The sequence below is a fragment of the Ipomoea triloba genome, chromosome 3 (genome assembly GCF_003576645.1).
Source record: "Ipomoea triloba cultivar NCNSP0323 chromosome 3, ASM357664v1".
NCBI classification, from domain to species: Eukaryota; Viridiplantae; Streptophyta; class Magnoliopsida; order Solanales; family Convolvulaceae; genus Ipomoea; species Ipomoea triloba.
This window is the reverse complement of record NC_044918.1, coordinates 15,680,442-15,699,643: the sequence shown is the minus strand read 5'-3', so window position 1 is coordinate 15,699,643 and position 19,202 is coordinate 15,680,442. Positions and strand designations below refer to the sequence as shown.

General features: G+C 35.5%; 2 protein-coding genes across 3 annotated transcripts; both read right to left on the bottom strand.

Annotated features, from left to right (window-relative positions):
* Positions 1-75: 75 nt before the first annotated feature.
* LOC116013571 (ankyrin repeat-containing protein ITN1-like) lies at positions 76-3,172 on the bottom strand. The gene is made up of 4 exons (XM_031253400.1): positions 2,992-3,172; positions 2,038-2,532; positions 1,510-1,919; positions 76-1,058 (listed from the first exon to the last, which is right to left on the bottom strand). The coding sequence occupies exons 1-4, from the start codon at positions 3,008-3,010 to the stop codon at positions 234-236; spliced, it is 1,749 nt and encodes a 582-aa protein (XP_031109260.1). The 5' UTR covers positions 3,011-3,172; the 3' UTR covers positions 76-233.
* A 9,426-nt stretch (positions 3,173-12,598) lies between these two features.
* Positions 12,599-16,783, bottom strand: LOC116013719 (3-ketoacyl-CoA synthase 19-like). Of its 2 annotated transcripts, none has more exons than XM_031253619.1 (3): positions 16,021-16,783; positions 13,943-14,308; positions 12,599-13,321 (listed from the first exon to the last, which is right to left on the bottom strand). In XM_031253619.1, exons 1-3 carry the CDS (start codon positions 16,629-16,631, stop codon positions 12,883-12,885), a joined length of 1,416 nt encoding a protein of 471 aa, XP_031109479.1. In that variant the 5' UTR covers positions 16,632-16,783; the 3' UTR covers positions 12,599-12,882. The 2 variants fall into 2 exon arrangements, with proteins under 2 accessions (XP_031109479.1, XP_031109480.1); XM_031253620.1 differs by having other exon boundaries at positions 12,599-13,318.
* Positions 16,784-19,202: the final 2,419 nt, after the last annotated feature.

Genomic DNA, 19,202 nt, shown 5'->3' with positions numbered 1-19,202 from the left:
AAAAGGGGGGGGGGGGGGGGGGGGGGGGGGGGGGGGGGGGGGGGGGGGAGAGTAAATTGGAGCAATGAGCCATCGTTTTCTCGACTCCTCCAAATAGGAAGAACGCTCCCCAATCGTGTCTTCTATGATAGTAGCTAAGATAGCAACAACGTTAGCGTTCCCACATCCAGCTTAATCGTTTTACTTCCAACTGTTATCCTCAAATCTCCTCTCCCGATGTGCCTTGCAGCAGTTCATAGGGCATAAATCCTCTCAATGTCAGAGTTAGAGAACTCGGAGTGCATCCACGAGTTGGAGACACTCCTATGCTTCTCCCGTTTTCTCATTGATCTGTTTCTCCTTGATTTCACCACATAGTAAGTCATGGTTCCGAGAACCCCGGCCATTATTATCCCTCCCACGAGTGTAACCAGTATTGCAGCCCACTCGTATTTCCGACCAACCACTATATAAGAGGACGCAATAAATGCCACCGAAGTACACACAGAAGCCAACCACATCAACTTGTTAATTACCTCTACCACTCTTCTTTCTGCCTTCGTCTCACCTCTAACCAATGTAATTTGAACTACGACAACAGCAAGGGATGTAAAGAGTGCAATGGCGTTGAAGATGAAGAAAATCTTAAAGGATGCATGGCTCACAACCACCGCCACCCCGTCATTATCATCTCCACCCGGAACAGTAAATATAGCTGCAAAGGCAACTGTCGCAAAAAGCACAGCAACCACAGTCACAGAATTCGTGGCATTGTTGATCCCTTCTCGGTGAAGTTTCCTAAGTTCTTTAGCAATGCCGTGAACATTTTTGTTTGTCCTCTTAGTTTGTTCCAGCTGGGTATGTATATCTTTCTTGATTTGAGTCACGGTTTTCCTTAACTCATCTCTTGGTTGGTTCAGTTCGTTTGCCCTAAGAGCGCCGTAACGACATAGGCACCCCTTTATTTCCGAGGACTCTTCAGAGAGGGCAAGATCTTCAGCAATGTCAAGAGCTGTTTTATGATCTCGGGTCAGCGCATTGACATTCATGTCAGGCAAGCGAAGCAACTCATTCACTATCTGCAACGAGAAAGTTTTCAAATAATTACTCATTAATGAATCGGAGTGATGAAAAGTAAGGAATAAGTAAAAGAGTCCAATGTAGCTGGTTGTATGGACAAATTTGATTTGGACTACTTTCTTGTACTTGACACCGAATAACAAATCCTATGCAGTTTATAAGTAACAAAAACTGACCAAAGTTCCTTTAAATTGATTTTTATGATAACATAATGATAGAAAACGAATCCAAAATTGTCAAGTTTTCCTTTTCAAGCAAAGCATATTGTGGATGAGTGAAACACAATGCCAAATCGGAAGGCACTTGAACGAAGTTATTAATATCCCATGAATACTTCGTTAAAGAAATGTGCATAAGAATTTCATCACGAGATACAACCATCCAAAATGAAGGGGAGGGGGTGAAAGATGAGAAGAATAGCAAACATTTGTAGCACTATGCAAAGCATACCTCCACACGTTTTTTCCTGGTGGCTACGTGTAATGCTGTATTGCCGTTCTTGTCCGGCAGCATAACGATAGCTGCGTCAGCATCGAGAAGTAACTTCACCACCTCGCAGTTGACCCCTTTCACGGCCATATGCAATGCTGTCTGCCCTTTCTTGTCTGTCCTCCGTGCCAATTGTGGATCTTTGTCAAGCAGTGCCTTGACAATGTCTACGTGCCCTTGTCTAGCAGCTAAATGCAACGCATTTTTCCCATTGGATCTCGAAATCTCAACTAAGGTGCAATCCTTAGCGAGCAATTCATTGACCACAGCCGTATGCCCTCTCGATGCTGCTGTTATAAGAGGAGTGGCATTTGAAGGGCCAAGTGTTTTACTTAGCTCGGGATCATGGTCCAATAGCACTTGCACAATGCCTGTCATAAACGAATAAATGGAAGTCTTTTAATAGATAGCAAATTAACAGCCATAAGCAGAAAGGTTCTTAGCATACGAAACAAAAACAAAATAAATTTACAAATCCCAAATCATTACCGTGATGTCCCTGGCTTGCAGCAACGTGCAGAGGATCAAACAATGATCGATTCTTCTTAGTAAGAGTTTCTTTATTCGAATACTTCAACAATTCTTTCACCACCTCAAGATGCCCCTTATCAGCCGCGGTGAACAATGCTGTCTCGCCCAACTCGTTCACCTCATTCACTACCGACGCCCTGATCTCAGCAACCTCATTGTCAAACTCATCTCCACTCAGCGTCCCAACCATTTGAGAATCGATATCATCGAGTATTTGCTTCACCGCCACAAGATCGCCCTTTTGAGCCGCCAAATGAAGCTCGGTGTCATTGTGCCTGCCCGTCACCTGCTTCACATATTTCTTCTTCCCCGCTTGGTCGATCCTCTTCCCCGAATTCGAAAGCACCAGAGCAGGTGCTGTTGCTGAGGATGGAGATGGGGTTGGTGATGGCTCACCTAAAGGATTTTGATTTGCTGTTGGACTGCCCAAATCTTTCTCTATCTCTATCTCACCTTTTACATATCAATTAATCCTTAATTAGTCACAACTCACAATCAAATTAACACAAAAAGCTTATCAAAGTTAGAACCCTAACATTCTACCAATGTCTGAAACTCAAAATGTCCTGCACAAACCCCCTCCCCAAAAATTGAAGCACGTGCTCCGTCTCAACTAAAAACCTAAGCTGATAGTTTATATATTATATGCTCAACACCCAATCCCCTCCTTATTCTACCCTTTCAAGAATCATATAAATATCAAGTGCCCATCATGTTATATGCTGTTAAGTTTCATAAATTTCTCTTAGTTTCATCTCTACCAAAATAAAAATCTTGTCTTTACAAAATTATTATACCAATCTTCAAGAAAATTATTCAGAAAAGAAACCCTTGATGCAAAAGTTGATAATGAAATCATCAAACATTGAGATTAGTTGTTGTGGGAGGTATAGGAAGGGAGAGTTTTGGTACCTTCAAGAGGAGAAGCCATGGCTGAGCTGAGAGGACAGAGAAAACAATTCAAAGCCCCTCAGAGCTGAAGTTTGACTGTAAGAGAATGGCGTGATTGGGATTTTAAGGATTTTTATTGAGCTTTTATTGACTATCAGAGACAGTGAAGCGCCAAAGAAGGTGACGAAAAGAAAAAAGAGGGATGAGACAAAAGAGGAAGCTGCCATGGAAGCTCCAGTTCAGACAATTAGGTATGTTTTATTATTTTATATTTTTAGGATAACTATAATATTACATTTACTCATCATCAAGTGAGTCACCATTTTCTATGAGTCGTGTGAACAGATCTGAACTATTGAATACTTGAGATTAATAATTTAGATAGTTAGATTTCGTTAATTGTGTAAATGTGCACTTCACTTACATAGTTGCACAATTAACTAAGTTATTGATCTCAAGCATTCAATGACCCATATATGTGGCTCATAGAAATGATGGACTCACCTAAACAATGGCCTTACAATTATATTTATAAAAAAAAAATCTAGTATACCAATGGATACGAGTATTTTGTTTGGAAAGCCAATGGATACTTAGTGTTGATAATATCATATAGAATTTTACTATATATATACTCTCAAAATTCTACTAATGTGACAAAGAAAGCTGAGTTATTTTCATTATATGGGTCCTTAAAAACTGTTCACGAAATTACGAGTGGGAGTAAAAATACGAGTCTACATAGCATTTTCCTATCGGATATAAGCTCTAATGCTCTATATTAATTTTTTTTTTTGTTGCCTCAAATACTATTGCATCATCGGTGCCAAGAATGCTAATAAGTCGTACCAAACCAACAGACCAACTTGAACATTATATAGTTAACAAAGTCGTGATCACATTGCACAACACAATCAATTGTCAGAACATGCGATTATAATTTGAAAGAGCGTCCACGACATGACATGGCGGCGATCAAATTTAAGTGGCACAAATTTTATCTATCCAATTAACACAATAATATATTATTTTTATATTAATTACTAATTATAAGCCAATGATCTTATAGTCAAGTAGCATATAGTGACTCTCAAATAAAATGTCATGAGATTGAGCCTCAGTGGATACCAATACTCTTAACCAACCAAATACATTTTAAACAAAAACTTAAAATCATAAGTACGGAGTATTTATTACCTATACACTAAATTTGGACATAATCTATAACAGGTCAATGTATTAAATATGCAACTCTAAATTGATACATTTAAGAAAAAAACATTTTTTCCCCTAAACTGAAAAATGTAACATTAAAGTATTGAAAAAAAATGTAACATTCTTCACATGATTTTGCAATGTTTAATTCACAAATAGTATGAAACGTAATTGGAGAAGGACCAAGTTTTTTTTTTTTAGTTTTTTTTTTTTTAGTTTTTTCCTCAAAAAACACTGAAAAGCTATATGTATTTGTATGTATGTATTCCCACTCACCCACAGCCGCCGTACTCCGCCCTGGTGGCTCCGAAGTCAAAAGAATTTTTGCCATTGAAAAGTAAACACAAAAGCAAACTTTGATTCGAAGTGTTATTAAGATGGCAAAATATTGTATATATTCATGTTCGTATGGATTAAATGGAAAGAAAAGGGGGAAAAAAAAGAGAGACAAAAAGTGTGTATATTAATTAGAGATTATTTTTAGAAAAATGAAAAATTGAAATTTTAAAATAAATACGGCCAAAATGTTGTTTATAATACGGAGTAAATGATTAGCAAACACAAGTAGTGGAATTATTAGAATATTTCCTTGTAAAAGGGTACAACATGGATAGTTTATGAAATTGAGTTACTTGTTAGAGAAGTGTAAATGTACGATGTAACATATATTCATAAGAGATTAAGTTGACCTACATCCTTCTTAGGGGTGAGCAAAAAAAAAAAAAAAAAAGACTGACTAAAAAAATTGACGATAAAAAATCGAATCGTCTGAATATTTTAATTTTTGGTTTAGTTTTAGCTATTAAGGTAAAAAAAAATACTACGTAATTATTTATTTTGATGTTTTGGTCAGTTATCTGTTTTTTCAAAAGAAAATCGAAAGTCAACGGAAAAAAACCCGAAGATTAATCCAAAGAAAAAAAAATCTAACATCATCTCATTTACATTTTGCAAGTTCATCTATAGTCTATCACATTAACTTTAACCACTTATTAGATGCACGGTATTTGTTAACCATTTAATGTGTAAAATATAGTCTATGACAAGCTACCTAACGATTCATTTATGCATAAGTGGGTCTTTGGGCGTTTGCATGCCCCATGCTCTTACCACCAATTCACCACGTGCTTTTTGATGATGTTCTTAATTTTACGAATGTGATAACTATTGCTACTATACCTAACTGTTTCAATTTCCTCTTCCTATAATGAAATAGTCTTTATTTATTATTTTTATTCATCTAAAATTAAATAAACCAACTTGTTAACATAATGGTTTTCTTCTCATGATGTATGCTGTACCGTCACGACTTATCCTTCATCTATCAACTTACTAAAGTTATATAAAAAGTCACAAATTCCTATGTCATCATCCATTAAAAAAAAAAAAACACACTTCATTATACAGTGCTTTAAAAACTAACTAAAAAAACAATTAAATTGTGTACTTTTAGTGTTGAAATTATAAACTTCTAGAATATAAATTGTGTTTTTAAGTTTTAAAAATTTGTGAATACAATACAGAGTAATCACAAATTGTGAATTTTTAAAAAGTAAACTATGCACATTTAATATGTAAATTATGCATTTTTGGACCGGAGTTCACATTGCAAGGTGGACCCGAATCCACAAAATAATTTGCCCATTATATTGCAGTGGGCTTCATAATCACTACCATTTCTTAGAATTTGTGGTCCCATTAGAACCCAATACCAATTCTTAGCTAAATAATAGCCCAAGCTCCAATTCAAAAATTAACTGGGCCGAATCTCAGGTCCATAGTTGTTTAGACTCCATTTTAATTGGGCTAAATATTGGTCTAACCATTGATAATAGAGATTTCATAATACCCAATTACCCATTCTATTTCAATCGTTATACCCTGCACCACGGTGCACATAGCAATGTGCACCACGTACGTAAAACGACGTCGTTTTGGTGTTAGTAGACGCGGACGCAAATGACTCAGGGAATTCATTATCTATAATACACATAATCATTATCTATAATACACAGAACGTTTGCCTAGAATACACAGAATGTTTGCCCAGAATACACAGAATATTGACACAAAATACACAGATGTTAGTGGACGCGAATGACTCCAGGGAATTCATTATCTATAATACACATAATCATTATATAGAATACACAGAACGTTTGCCTAGAATACACAAAATGTTTGCCCATAATACACAGAATATTGACGCAAAATACACAGATGTTAGTGGACGCGAATGACTCCAGGGAATTCATTATCTATAATACACATAATCATTATATAGAATACACAGAACGTTTGCCTAGAATACACAGAATGTTTGCCCATAATACACAGAATATTGACGCAAAATACACAGAACTCATCCTCCTAACATTCGAATGCACAAACACATCACAACTTGTGTTAATAACATGAATACACATAATATTTACACAAAATACACAGAACTCATCATCCTAAACATTCGAATGCACAAACACATCACAACATGTGTTACTAACATGAAATCACAACATGTGTTACTAACATGAATACACATAACGGTTGCCTATAATACACAGAACAGTTGCCTAGAATACACATAATGATTGCCTGAAATACACAGAATATTAACATAAATACAGAGACCGGTCGAAACAGGAAACGTGATTTCCAAAAAAAACGGACGATTAGTTTACAATGCTCAAAACGACGTCGTTTAGGTACGTGGTGCACATTGCTATGTGCACCGTGGTGCACAGTATAATTTGCCATTCTATTTATATTGGGTCAATCACTTGAGCATAGGATTGTAATCAAGTCGTATTGGACATAAAGGGCCCATTTGGTTCGCGAAAAATAATTGAAGAGAAATGGAAGTGAAATTTCATGGAAAAGTAATTACTAGGAAGATGAATTTCATTGCTTAGTTAGTGGACAAAAAATAACTGAGAATATTAATTCCGTTGTTTGATTGAATTTACAAAAAAGGGTTCAAATCGACGATTCAAATCAGAACCGGAACCTTTCTAGGAAGTTCCGGTTTGTAATATTTTGAAACGGGGCTGGCGGTTCGGTACGAGAACCGGACCGCAGTCAACCCTATTGATATTCACATATACCGCACATTGTAATCATATCACCTTCATGTGTTACACACCACTTAAATTAATCTATCCCATTATATTTATTTATAAATTTTTTCGTGAATCACTAATTTATTTTTTTAGGAATTATTTTGATAAAAAATTCCTACATTTACCAATGTTATGTACATATCAACACCAAACACAAATATAAGCAAAGTTCAAATGGGGACAACTCCACTTAATTAGTTAGACAGTTCAAGAACAATCCCAGCCAGTCAGGCAAATGGGTTATCTTTTTGTTATCCTTCACTAGCAGTGTGTGTATATATATATATATATATATATATAAAAGCCAGGGCTTTGAGGGAGGCTATTGAATGTTCAATTAAGTTGAGGTTGATGCTTTATCCTTGATCTATGGTAGGCAGGATTTTCATTGTGATTTGATGTTATTGGATGTTAAACACATGCTATTAGTCTTTATCTAATTAATGCTTATATCTCTTTTGCTAAACGATTAGAGAATCGGATTGTCCATAAGTCAGTTCTGAATCCTTTTTTATGTTTGATTGTAGGGAGCAGTTAAATTCTCCTTTTTTTATTACTGGTATTTGAATTTGTATATATCTGATGCTAGTTGATTAAATGGAGTTTTATTTTGCCCCAAAAAGAAAAAGATTGAACTTTTCAACATAAGCAATGATAAGTAAATTAAACATGGTATATTAATTATGATTACTATATATATGCCTTGCATAATGTGGGCATTAATGCAAAGGGGAATGGTAGGTGGTGCATATATATATAGTTCTTGGCCATATACGGTACGTATAGTAGCAGATGATGACGACGTATCCTCGTGGTCCGCCAAAAACCTTGTCGTATATTAGCCGGCGGTCGTCCGAGAAGACCACCTTAATATGGTTGATTGATATATACCCTGAGATACTAATAATTATATATGAGAGACGCAAATTATACTGTGGACAATGGTTCACAATGCATTGTGGATCATGGTGAGACTCTTTTTTTTTTTTTTTTTTTATAGTATTACTGTTGCCTCGATTGAAACTCGAACCCACTAAACCATATGGTTATCGGCAGTGTTGGGACTTTTGATACTACTCTTTATGTAACATTCTTGCCTCCACTGAAACTCGAACCCACTCCCATCATCAAACACACGTATTACACACGTAATTTCCTTTTCTTGTAGGCTCCGATCCAACAACATCTTTTCAATTAATTATCTCTTGATTTTAAGCACTACTATTGTAAAGATTAGTTGAGTCTATCACAAATACTTTAATTAATATCTCTTCAACCTTGGATTTAATATGCCACAGATTTTCCAACTCCTAATTTGATTCTCCAATCTTTTCTACAAATTAAGTTTTGTCCACTAACATTATATATTAATAACAAAAAATAACGTGTGTAACATAGCCTTTATACTGTAATTTACCTTTCATATGTGACTTGCAAATGTGATTTAACCGGTGCACACCTTCAAATTGTGACCGTAAATTTTCCTCATCAGCAAAGACACATGCAGATAACAATAACATATATTATACTAGCTAACATCCAATTTCACATTTTTTCATAAAATAAAACAATCCTTTTTATGCAGATGGAATGCATGCATGCTAGCAACCAGCATACATCTTCGATCAGCATTGGTGATTGTATAGTAGGGTACAAAACATGAATGCATGCATAATCATTCTACAGGTGGCAGCTGCAACATAATTAAGAATATCACATGGAGGGTTGGTGACCTCACCAATTCATCATATTTGGAAGATGAGAAAGTACTTATTGGGCATACTAGTTTGGTGGTATATTGATTGATGTTCAGAAATTTTAAAATGTCCACTGAGACTCGAACCCACTCCCATCATCTATGTGGGAGTGTAAACCGAGACATTGGGTGACACTAGACCACAAGGTCTTTGGCTGTTTGATAAAGTTATATATATGCATTATTCTCGATTATATAATTAACAAGGTTGTAGTAGGCGCTCTAGTCGGGAGGTAGACAAGCGCCTATGACCTAGACGGACTAGACTGGGACTTATAAAAATAAAAAAAATAATGCCTATGTGTGGGTGTATGTCATATTTTTTACTCCGTATTTTATATACATTATGTATATGTCTCTTACTTCTCTTATTTGACTGAGTTAACTCAGCTAACTCGGCCAAGTTGGACGAGTTAACTCGGTCAAATTTGGCCGAGTTGACAACCAACTCGTTAGTTAGGCATTAGTCGGGCCACAACCTAGGCGGCCGCCTAGGAAGCAATTCGTCTTCACCTAGGGGCGCCTAGCGCCTAGGCCGATTTTTGCAACAATAATAATTAATGAGTTTTACGATGTATAATTTTTTTTAAAAAATATTCTATCATATTGTAAAAATTTTTTGTTAATTGTATAGTGCTGTGTTTTTTGTGTTCCAGAAGTTGTTATTATTGTTGGGGATTTGGTGACACATTTTAGAGTGGATCATGATCTATATAGCAGTATGAAGTATAAATTTTATTTTAGTTTTATTTTAAACAGTACATATCAAATCATCAATTTTCATTTTAGCTAGTAATGATGTAATATCATTTTAATTCATTACATTTTCTTTGATATCTAATTTCATTTTATACATAAAATATGTTTGATGATGGCTTGAGCATATATGTCCCATGTATTGATATTTTTGGCCAGGCAATTAATATAATGCCCCTAGAGGCCTATAAAAGGTGGCGGAATTCAATTCATATATAGGGCATGAAGAAAAAAAGCCAATCCAATTTAGAATAACTGCTCTTGCTTCCTCCGTATTTCTTTAAAATAAATATATATAGAGTAATATTTAATGCGTTGTTCCCATTTTGCCTATCCTACGTATAACTATTTGATAATGAACAAATCATTCATTCACATAGTACCACACATATGATGACATCTCCAATGACTAAAAATGAGGACGGAAAGAAAGGAAGAAAATGGAGAAGAAGGGTAGGAGAAGAGAATATTTAGGAATATAGTTTTTTTTTTTTGTTTTTTGGATCGAGAGATCGTTTTCTCTAGAGATAGAGAAAACTAACCAAGCGCATCACACGTGTTGCTCACTGAGTGTAATGCAATATACTAAATTTCGGAATAAAAAAAAATTATTTTAGATTGTCCTTGGGGAGTGAGAGTTTAGAATAAGCAAGGAAATAATTGGCACAAGAATAAAGTATATATTTGTTGGAATTGTTGGAATCTAAGCAAATAGATATATCAGATGGTGGCAGAATAAACCAGTGAAATAAAAACAAGGATGGGAATGCGTATATATTGGTTTAATGCCTGAACAAAGAATTATTGAGGATTATGAAACTTCACTGGGGATTCAAAGACTACCAACATATATACAGTACACTAACACGTTACTCTCGTGATCCAATGCTAGGTTGAGTCAGAACATGAGTGTTGTCTCACCCTCGTGACGCTACCAATCCTCCTCAATAAGCTCAACCAGTATTGACCTTCAACGTTCTCTACTCTCGTAATTAATCTGAAGGTCGTGAGATGTGATCTAATTGAATTTGACGGACGAGTCTAGGATTGTTATAGGGTGTCTTGGTTGATATTATTATTGTCAGACCAAATATAAGAAGATCATAATCATTTTAACATTAAAAACAGAGGCAGTACATGTCAGGCCAACTTAATTGAGGATTGGAGTAGCTTGGTAGACATTGTTGGTTCGCCATCAATATAGATCGAAGTACATCCTTGGCATAATGTATCAAGAATCATGAGAGGTAAACTCTAATTGAGAGGATATTAACAAGAATCAAGGTCGAAAAAGTATTTGTGAGAATTGAATTTGTGATTCTTAAGTAGGAGAATTAGGGTGTATATTACAACTATATTAAAAATTAGAGATTAAAAAGACTAATAAGAAATAATTGAGAGACTAGAAATTCAATTTTGTAATATAAAACTACTTAAAATCAATACTTTTTTCTTGAATATACCCAAAATAATATGTAATAAATACATCTAAATTGTCAAAACCTTGTTGTCTAATGACAGCCGGTTGCACTTTCTGTGACACTTAACACGAAAATTTTTTAACATTCAAAATAAATATTGAGTACCACCAAATTAAACCGATTCAACACCTACCCTTGTCGAGTGGTACTAGTCTACTTGCTGTGACTTTAATTATAACATGCTATCAATTTAATTTGAGTATTTGTATGGACCTGAAAAAGCTGTTATAACATTATGTTCACCAATCACCAAGTATTAAATGAACAATATATATATATATATATATATGAGAGTTTGATAATGGGTAAATCACGGACTGTAATAGTTAACTTATAATTACAATGTTTCAAGTTTTATTTTCTATGAGAATTGCCTATTAATTAGTTTTCCTAGTTTGAGTTGGTCATTTGTCCAAGTTAAAATAGCGGGGGTAAATAAAAAAAATTGATGATGTTACAAAATAATAATTTTGAAATTCAGATCCAAAATACGTACTGAATATTATATTACTGTATTGATTGATATATAGTACATATAGTACTCCATATATATAAATGAGTGTCAACCATCACATGTGTTTGTTTATTTTGAAAGATGGATTTATTGTGAAGTTGCATGCATGGTCGCTAGCTTACCTAGCTATGATAATAACTTCTCTATTAATTCTACGTACGAACTCAGTTACTCACACCCCCACCCCACCCCAACCCTAGTCCCCAACCCTTCGTCAATAGTATGAATTGAATGTTTTTCCTAGTCAAATGTTACATGCTGTAAATTTTGTATATAAGAGATGCTACAGGCTCTGTTTGGCAGAGCGTATTTTATTTAAATACTGAAAAATAGTGCATTTTTAGCATATTACGTAACACCCACGCACACAATTTGTCATCAAAAGGGACGCCGTTTCTCATGAGTCGTCCTTTTGATGTAGTTTCTGACGTTTAGATTGTTGTCACTATTTGTTGTTGAGTCCAATGTAGATATTAATGTCTTTATTGAAATTTAATTGGCATTAGTTTGGAGAATCGAGTCTAATATTATGAAATACGATACACACAGCTACTCAAGTATATAAAAAAAATAATATTAAATTAAAGTTGCACCTTGCTAGGTATAACCTTTGGTTAGTGGTAATAACTAAGTGTTTGATCATTACAATTGCTATTAGAGTAGGTCATGATTGGAAGCATGCTGATTATTGAAAGCATCATCCCAAATGCTCTGTCCGAGTAGGACTTAAGGAGCTCTGGGAGTTGGGGGTTAAACTTTTTAGAAAGAAAGTATAAAAAAAAGCATGAAACAATAAAAATCACACTAATTAATAACCTTTATTTTACACTTTTGGTTGCAACACTAATGGTACAAGAAGTATCACATTTGAAAGATGAGAGTAGATACATTAAAAACTAAGTACAAGTTAATAATAAAGTTTTGCTTGATATGATATTCAATAAAATGGATATATATATATATATATATCTCAGTATAATCATGGGATAAAACAATTAATTCCACTGCACTTTGATGGATCTGATCTCCAACAACGTACGGCAACAAAGAAACATGCATGCATGCATGAATCTACGACGACGACATTGATCGAAGAAAATTGAGACAAGGATCATGATGAATCCAATCATACTTCTCCGTAAAAGGATTAACCAATGTTTTGGGAGGGTAACTGTCAATGCAATCTTCCCATACATTTGGATCTCCCAAGTCTTTCATCACCTCCCAAACGCAATTATTGCATTTAAACCCTGCGCCCAGGCTCAACATTAATATTCTGTCACCTTTCTTCAACCTTTTCTTGGCCTCCATGTAGCCCAGAACGTACCACAGCCCCCCCGCCGACGTATTCCCCCACCGGTGCAGCGACATTCTGGCCGGCTCCAGGTCGTACTCGCTCAGCCCGAGGCTGACGCCGACGCCGTCGATCACGGCGCGGCCGCCCGGGTGGAGGCAGAAGTGCTCGATCCCGGTTTTCATGTTGAGCGTTGGCGCCCCGAGGAGGGCGCTGCTACAAAATATATTAGAAGAGGGTTATTTAAAAAATCTAGGTAATATAACAAAATATATTAGATGACGGTTATTTAAAAAATTGTTGTCTAACAAAATATATTAGACAAAGATTATTAGCAATAAGCGCTAGGCACTAGTCGAGCGGTGGAGGAGCGTCTAGCGCCTAGACGGCTTAGGCAGGCGCCTATATGGCTAACTAAAAAACATGCACGTGTGTGGACACACACACACACACACACACATATATATATATATATAATGAAAAAAAATTAGCAAATTAAAGTCGAGCCAACCGGATTAACTCGGTTAACTCAGTCGATTTAGGCGTTTGGCGGGCACATAAGCAGCCAACCGCCTAGGCGGGCACCCAGGAGGGAAATCGCCACGGTCTAGGGGCGCCTAGTTTCTAGATAGATTTTTACAATAGTGAGTATAACAAAATATATTAGATGACAGTTATTTAAAAAACTACTGTCTAACAAAATATATTAGATGACAGTTATTTAAAAAACTACTGTCTAACAAAATATATTAGAAAGCGGTTATTTAAAAATAGACCTACTATAACAAAATATATTAGACGACAGTTATTTAAAAAACTGTTGTCTACATAGTATACCATTTTTGTAGTAGTGAGGGGAGCTTGAACTTGCGGCGCTCCAAGGCGGAGGCGGCGAGGAAGCGGAGGGTCTCCCAGAGGGGGATCATCTTGGGGACGAGGACCTTGAAGTTGGCGACGAGGGCTTTGGTGGCGACTTTGGGGAGGCGTTTGGAGAGGTGGAAGCCGCGATAGCCCTGAGGGTCCTCCACCTGCTTGCAGCACTCGTAGGCCTCGTCGATGGCGGCGATGTGGGTGCGCACCATGTGCTTTAGTTTCAGGATTGCTCGGGGCTTCAGAGCCGGGTTGTTGGTGAACAGCATGGAGCAGCCGCCGGAACGGAAAAGGCAGTTGGAAAGCATCATAGATCTCTCCTTGCCGCTATACCTGTAATAAATTAAATCCACTTTTCACATATCAAAATTAGTAAGAATCTCGGCAAGAACATAGAATCGAACCCTACCAACTGTTGTACTGGTCGGTTTCTTGTGGACATTAATTCTTCCACTTAATAAGTCACTGAGTCATTATGATTTAGGAAACATGTTAGGATATATAGTATGATTCATTGGTGGGGTAAAAGGAAAAACTTGTTAGGATATATTGTATGATTCATTGTTTTTACCTTAGAAGATGAACTCTTACACTGTACTTTTACTTCAATATAAAAATTAAGGTTAAGTCACCTATTCAATTTGACCAAAGTATTGCCTAGGGTGAAAACAAGGCACAATAACTGCGTGGTCAACTCAGTTATTTGCCTAGGGTGAAATACGGAGTACGTAGTTAAAAAAAAAAAATATAGAGGTTTAATACGGAGTGGTTAATTTTTTATTATTAATATATGCATAAATCTTAACTGTTTATTAGTTTTACGATTAAAAGTAATATACTATAGGAGTGTATATAAGGGTATATACACAATTAATTAAAAAAAAAAGTAAAAATTTGTGTGAGACGGTTTTGATCAAGATGAAATGTAAATTAATACTTAAATGTAATACTAAATCATGAATAAAATGTTTATTACTTATATGAAAAAAATGCAAGTATTGTTACTAATAAGAGAAATGTTTATTACTAAGTAATGTTATTTATAAGAAAAAATATAATGTTTTTGATGAACCAAAATTTTAGTCTTTACTTGTAAAGTTATAGGGTTTTTTTTTTTTTTTTTGGGCTCAACCTTGAGAGTAATCATAAAAATTAATGGAGGTGACCCACTTAGCCATCTGTTTGGACACCTCACCTCTATTTATATATCTTCTATTATAAAGTTATGTTTTAGAGGTGACCACAATTTGGGTCTCCCTCAATGAAGGATTTGCCATGAACCACTTGTCCCAAGATCAGACTGGTCTTGAGCTAAGAAAGGATAGGATCTAGTTTCGGGTCTGAATAACTTCTATACACGTATACTATTTCAAAATATCATTTACTCTCATGTCCCTTTCTAAAAAGAAAGAAAATGTTTGAAATATTTTTGTCTTGGCATAAAAAAGAAAAAGAGTGAGTGAGTGACACAGCACCAAAATGCATGCCACTATTTTATTTGGAAAAAAATTGTATGTTTTGATTATTATGATATGATTTAAAATCAAATTTAATAATGCATGGAAATATGTGAAGTACTTTTGTACCTTGAAAACTTATTTAATGTTCAGGTTTTAAGATATATATATAAATGAAATAAAAAAACATAACTTTGTTTTGCTAATATATAATTATATATAAATATATAATACTTCATGTATCGCATTTTACCGTAATACTGAGCATACTCTCACTTTTTACTTTATTTTATTCTCTTTGCATTCATTTAAAAAAAATATGGGTCACCTATAATTTTTATTTCTTTCTTTTCACAGGGTGGAAGTTTTACTCCTTCAGAATCCACTCATTATTTCCTTTTATCTAACATGTATATTATTTATTGGTCAACCTCACTCCTTCTTATTGCTTATTTTCTTTAATATTTAATTATTTTTAAATTTGATTTGTTGTGTTTAATTATATTTTTATATTTTTTTAATACATAAATTTTATATAATTGAACCAGAAACATAAAATGGAACGTAACGGATATATAATAATAGTACCAATTTGCCCCCAGCGATTCCGTGCTGACAACAACGGCGTAGGAGTTCTTGTAGACCTTAAAAAGATGGTGAACGATATCAATGGCGACGACGCTAGCGCTACAACCCATGCCGGAGAGATTAAACGTCTTAACATCCTCCCTCATCTTGTACCGGTTAACGACGCGCGAGGTGAGCGACGGCGCGGACGCGAGCAGCGAGACATTCACGACCAAAACATCAATCTCCGACGGCGAAACCCTAGACTTCGCGAACAGATTATCGAGCGTCTGGAACATGATGTCGTCGACCTCCGTGTACGAGTCCTCCAGCGTCGGACAATCCTCCCGCCCTTCCAGAACGTTGATCGGAATGTACGTCTGCTCGCCGACGCCGGAGTTGACCATGGTTTGTAGCAGGAACCGGAACTCGTCGATTCCGAGGTTCCGGTTCCGGTACACCACCAGCGCCGACTTGTCGGTGCTCAGGCGCCGGCCGGCGTCCGTCGGCTTGTAGCACTCGTAGTTCAGCATGTAACAGCATTGGTCTCTCCGGCGGAGATAAGATCTGAGGAAGTAAATGAGCGTGTACAGGAAAAGAAGTGAGTATAATATTGCTGCCAGGGTTTCCATGTGATCAAATGAACGGCTGTGATCTGATCTAGTTGTGTGTGTGTGAATGTGTGTATGTATGTATATATGTGTGTAGTGTTTGCATGCAAGTATATATGCAACAGAGTAGAGGTAGTAAGGGTGGGATATATAGGCAATGTTTTTGTATATATGCTCCACTTGCAAGATAGTTGTTGGTCAAATTAAATATGGGTGCCGTTGGAGATGCTATAATAAATTAATAATCATAATAAATAAATAATTTTTGTTTTGCATTTTTTCATATAAAGTTATAGTCTTGTGAATTCGATCTTCTGACACGACATTCTGATTGTTACAATTACGTGTATATTTAGGGTGCGTATTGGAGAGGGATTTTGATGATATGATTGAATTTAGAGTAGCATTATCAATGATTTTTTATTGATTTTTTTTCAAACAATATAATGAATAATTACATGGATGAGAGAGAGCATGAAAGAGAAAATTGGGATCCTTCTCCAAGTGAAGAGTTTTTTCAGAATAGTGGGACCCACTGAAAAATTTGGATAGCCGTGATTACCACAATTGTGTTCAGCAGGCGCGTGTACTGGGCCCGTCAGACCTTCTGACAACTTATTATTATTATTATTATTATTATTATTAGATTGTTTTATTTTTTTTCTCTCCCTCCCCATTTTTCGTTTCTAATCACACTTACAAAAACTTCTCAAAAACAACAAAAAAAAACTCCACCATTATGGATGCTCTTAGTGAGATTGAGTGATACAATAGTGTGGGGACAATTTTAGCCAAGTTGATTGAACAATTAATTTAGTAGCCATTAGATTTCAAGTTAAACTCTCCTGAGAGATATTTATTGATTTTCTTAATTTGAGTCAATCACTTAAGTGGTCCATGCATATTCTACTAATAGAGGGAGGGATATTAGCTTAGCCGCCCCCAAATTGTTAAAACACTTAATAAACGAAAATAACAACACAAAACTTGTTTATCAATGTATATGAATGATATGGATCGTCTATATTCATTTGATAAACCAGTTTTGTGTTGTTATTTTCGTATATTAAGTGTTTTAGCATTGTTAGTTGGGGTTATTGGTACACTTTACCTAAACTAATCCGTGAATTTATTAATACAAAAATATAAGTTCACACTTGTGATCTAAATAAGTGGTCCAATAATTTATCACATGCATAATTGAATGGTCACAAGTTCGATTATATTATTATCATCATTTATCTTCTTAATCGAACTTGTTGTATAGAGTTTTTACTATAATGTTTAGTGTGATTTACTTTTTCTTACGTTTGTATGTGGTTTCAGGTATCGGAGTGTATAGTAAATGGATAGCATAGGTTGTCCACATCAAGAATCCAACTCAAAGGAGCATACAAGTAAGCAAGTGATAAGATCCACTCAATGAGTGTATAGTATAAATGCATAGGCATAGATCGTCCACATCAAGAATCCAACTCAAAGGGGTATACAAGTAGGCAAGTGCTAAGATCCACAAATTAAAATAAAATAAAATAAATGTAAATAAAAAATCATAAGAGCATCTACATTAGGAGTTTTTATTTGGTTTTTGGAATACTAACATCATATTTAGAAGGGGGAGAGAAAATAAGAAGGAGAAAATTGATGTGCTTCTGCAAGTATTGGGCTTTTAAGGTTCCCAAGAAAGTTTTTAATGTTTTTATGCTTGTTGTGCGCGAAACAGACGGGTTTGACAGATCAGTTTGTTATTTATTTACTTATTTATTTTTTAAATTAGATTTGTTTTATTTTTTCTCCCCCTTTCTCATAATTTTTTCCTAATCACATTTACAAAAATTCTTCATCAACTGTACAAAAACTTCACTGGTAGGGATGCTCTAAGTGGCCCATGACAACTGGTGTGGAATTTAGTTAATGGGTCATTTTCCCTTCCTCATTCTTGAGATGTACATTTTTCTACTTTCTGCAATATTAATTGCTCCAACCACCTTGACATTATTATGGCCAAATGGATCGGACGATAATAGGCAGGTAATGTTCAATCTGCAGTCCATGAGCCTACGGCACCTAATTGGTCCTGTTCATCACATGGTAGTATTGATATCAATGCTGAAGTTCAAAAGTTTCACCTTAGTTATATCATAATTGATAAATATTAATTTCATGTCGGATTTAAATCGATGCATCTTACTACGCGTTGATGTGACAATTAAAACGTTTAGGAGCTAGTTGTTGCGTACTTGTCAAAGTATGTTGCGTCTAGCATAACACTTAGGAGCTAGTAGTTATCTAGCAATGTGCACGAAAGACTGTTGTGCCTGTTACCGGGCATAATTAGCTAGTTCAATATAATCGTTAGGACTCTAGTAGTTGTGTTACACTAGGTCTCTCACTTCCAGCTACATTATATTATCATTGTAATTGCTACGTTATTATTCAGTTAATATAATCCTCATCTGGTATCAGCAGTATCCAGGTTTCTCTTTTTTCCTTCGGTTTTCGTTTTCATGGCCGAATCAAACAACAACAACAGTTCTGCTTGTGATTCTGAGCGGACTGTTTCCGTTGCCCCTGCCGTTCTTCCGCCGCCCG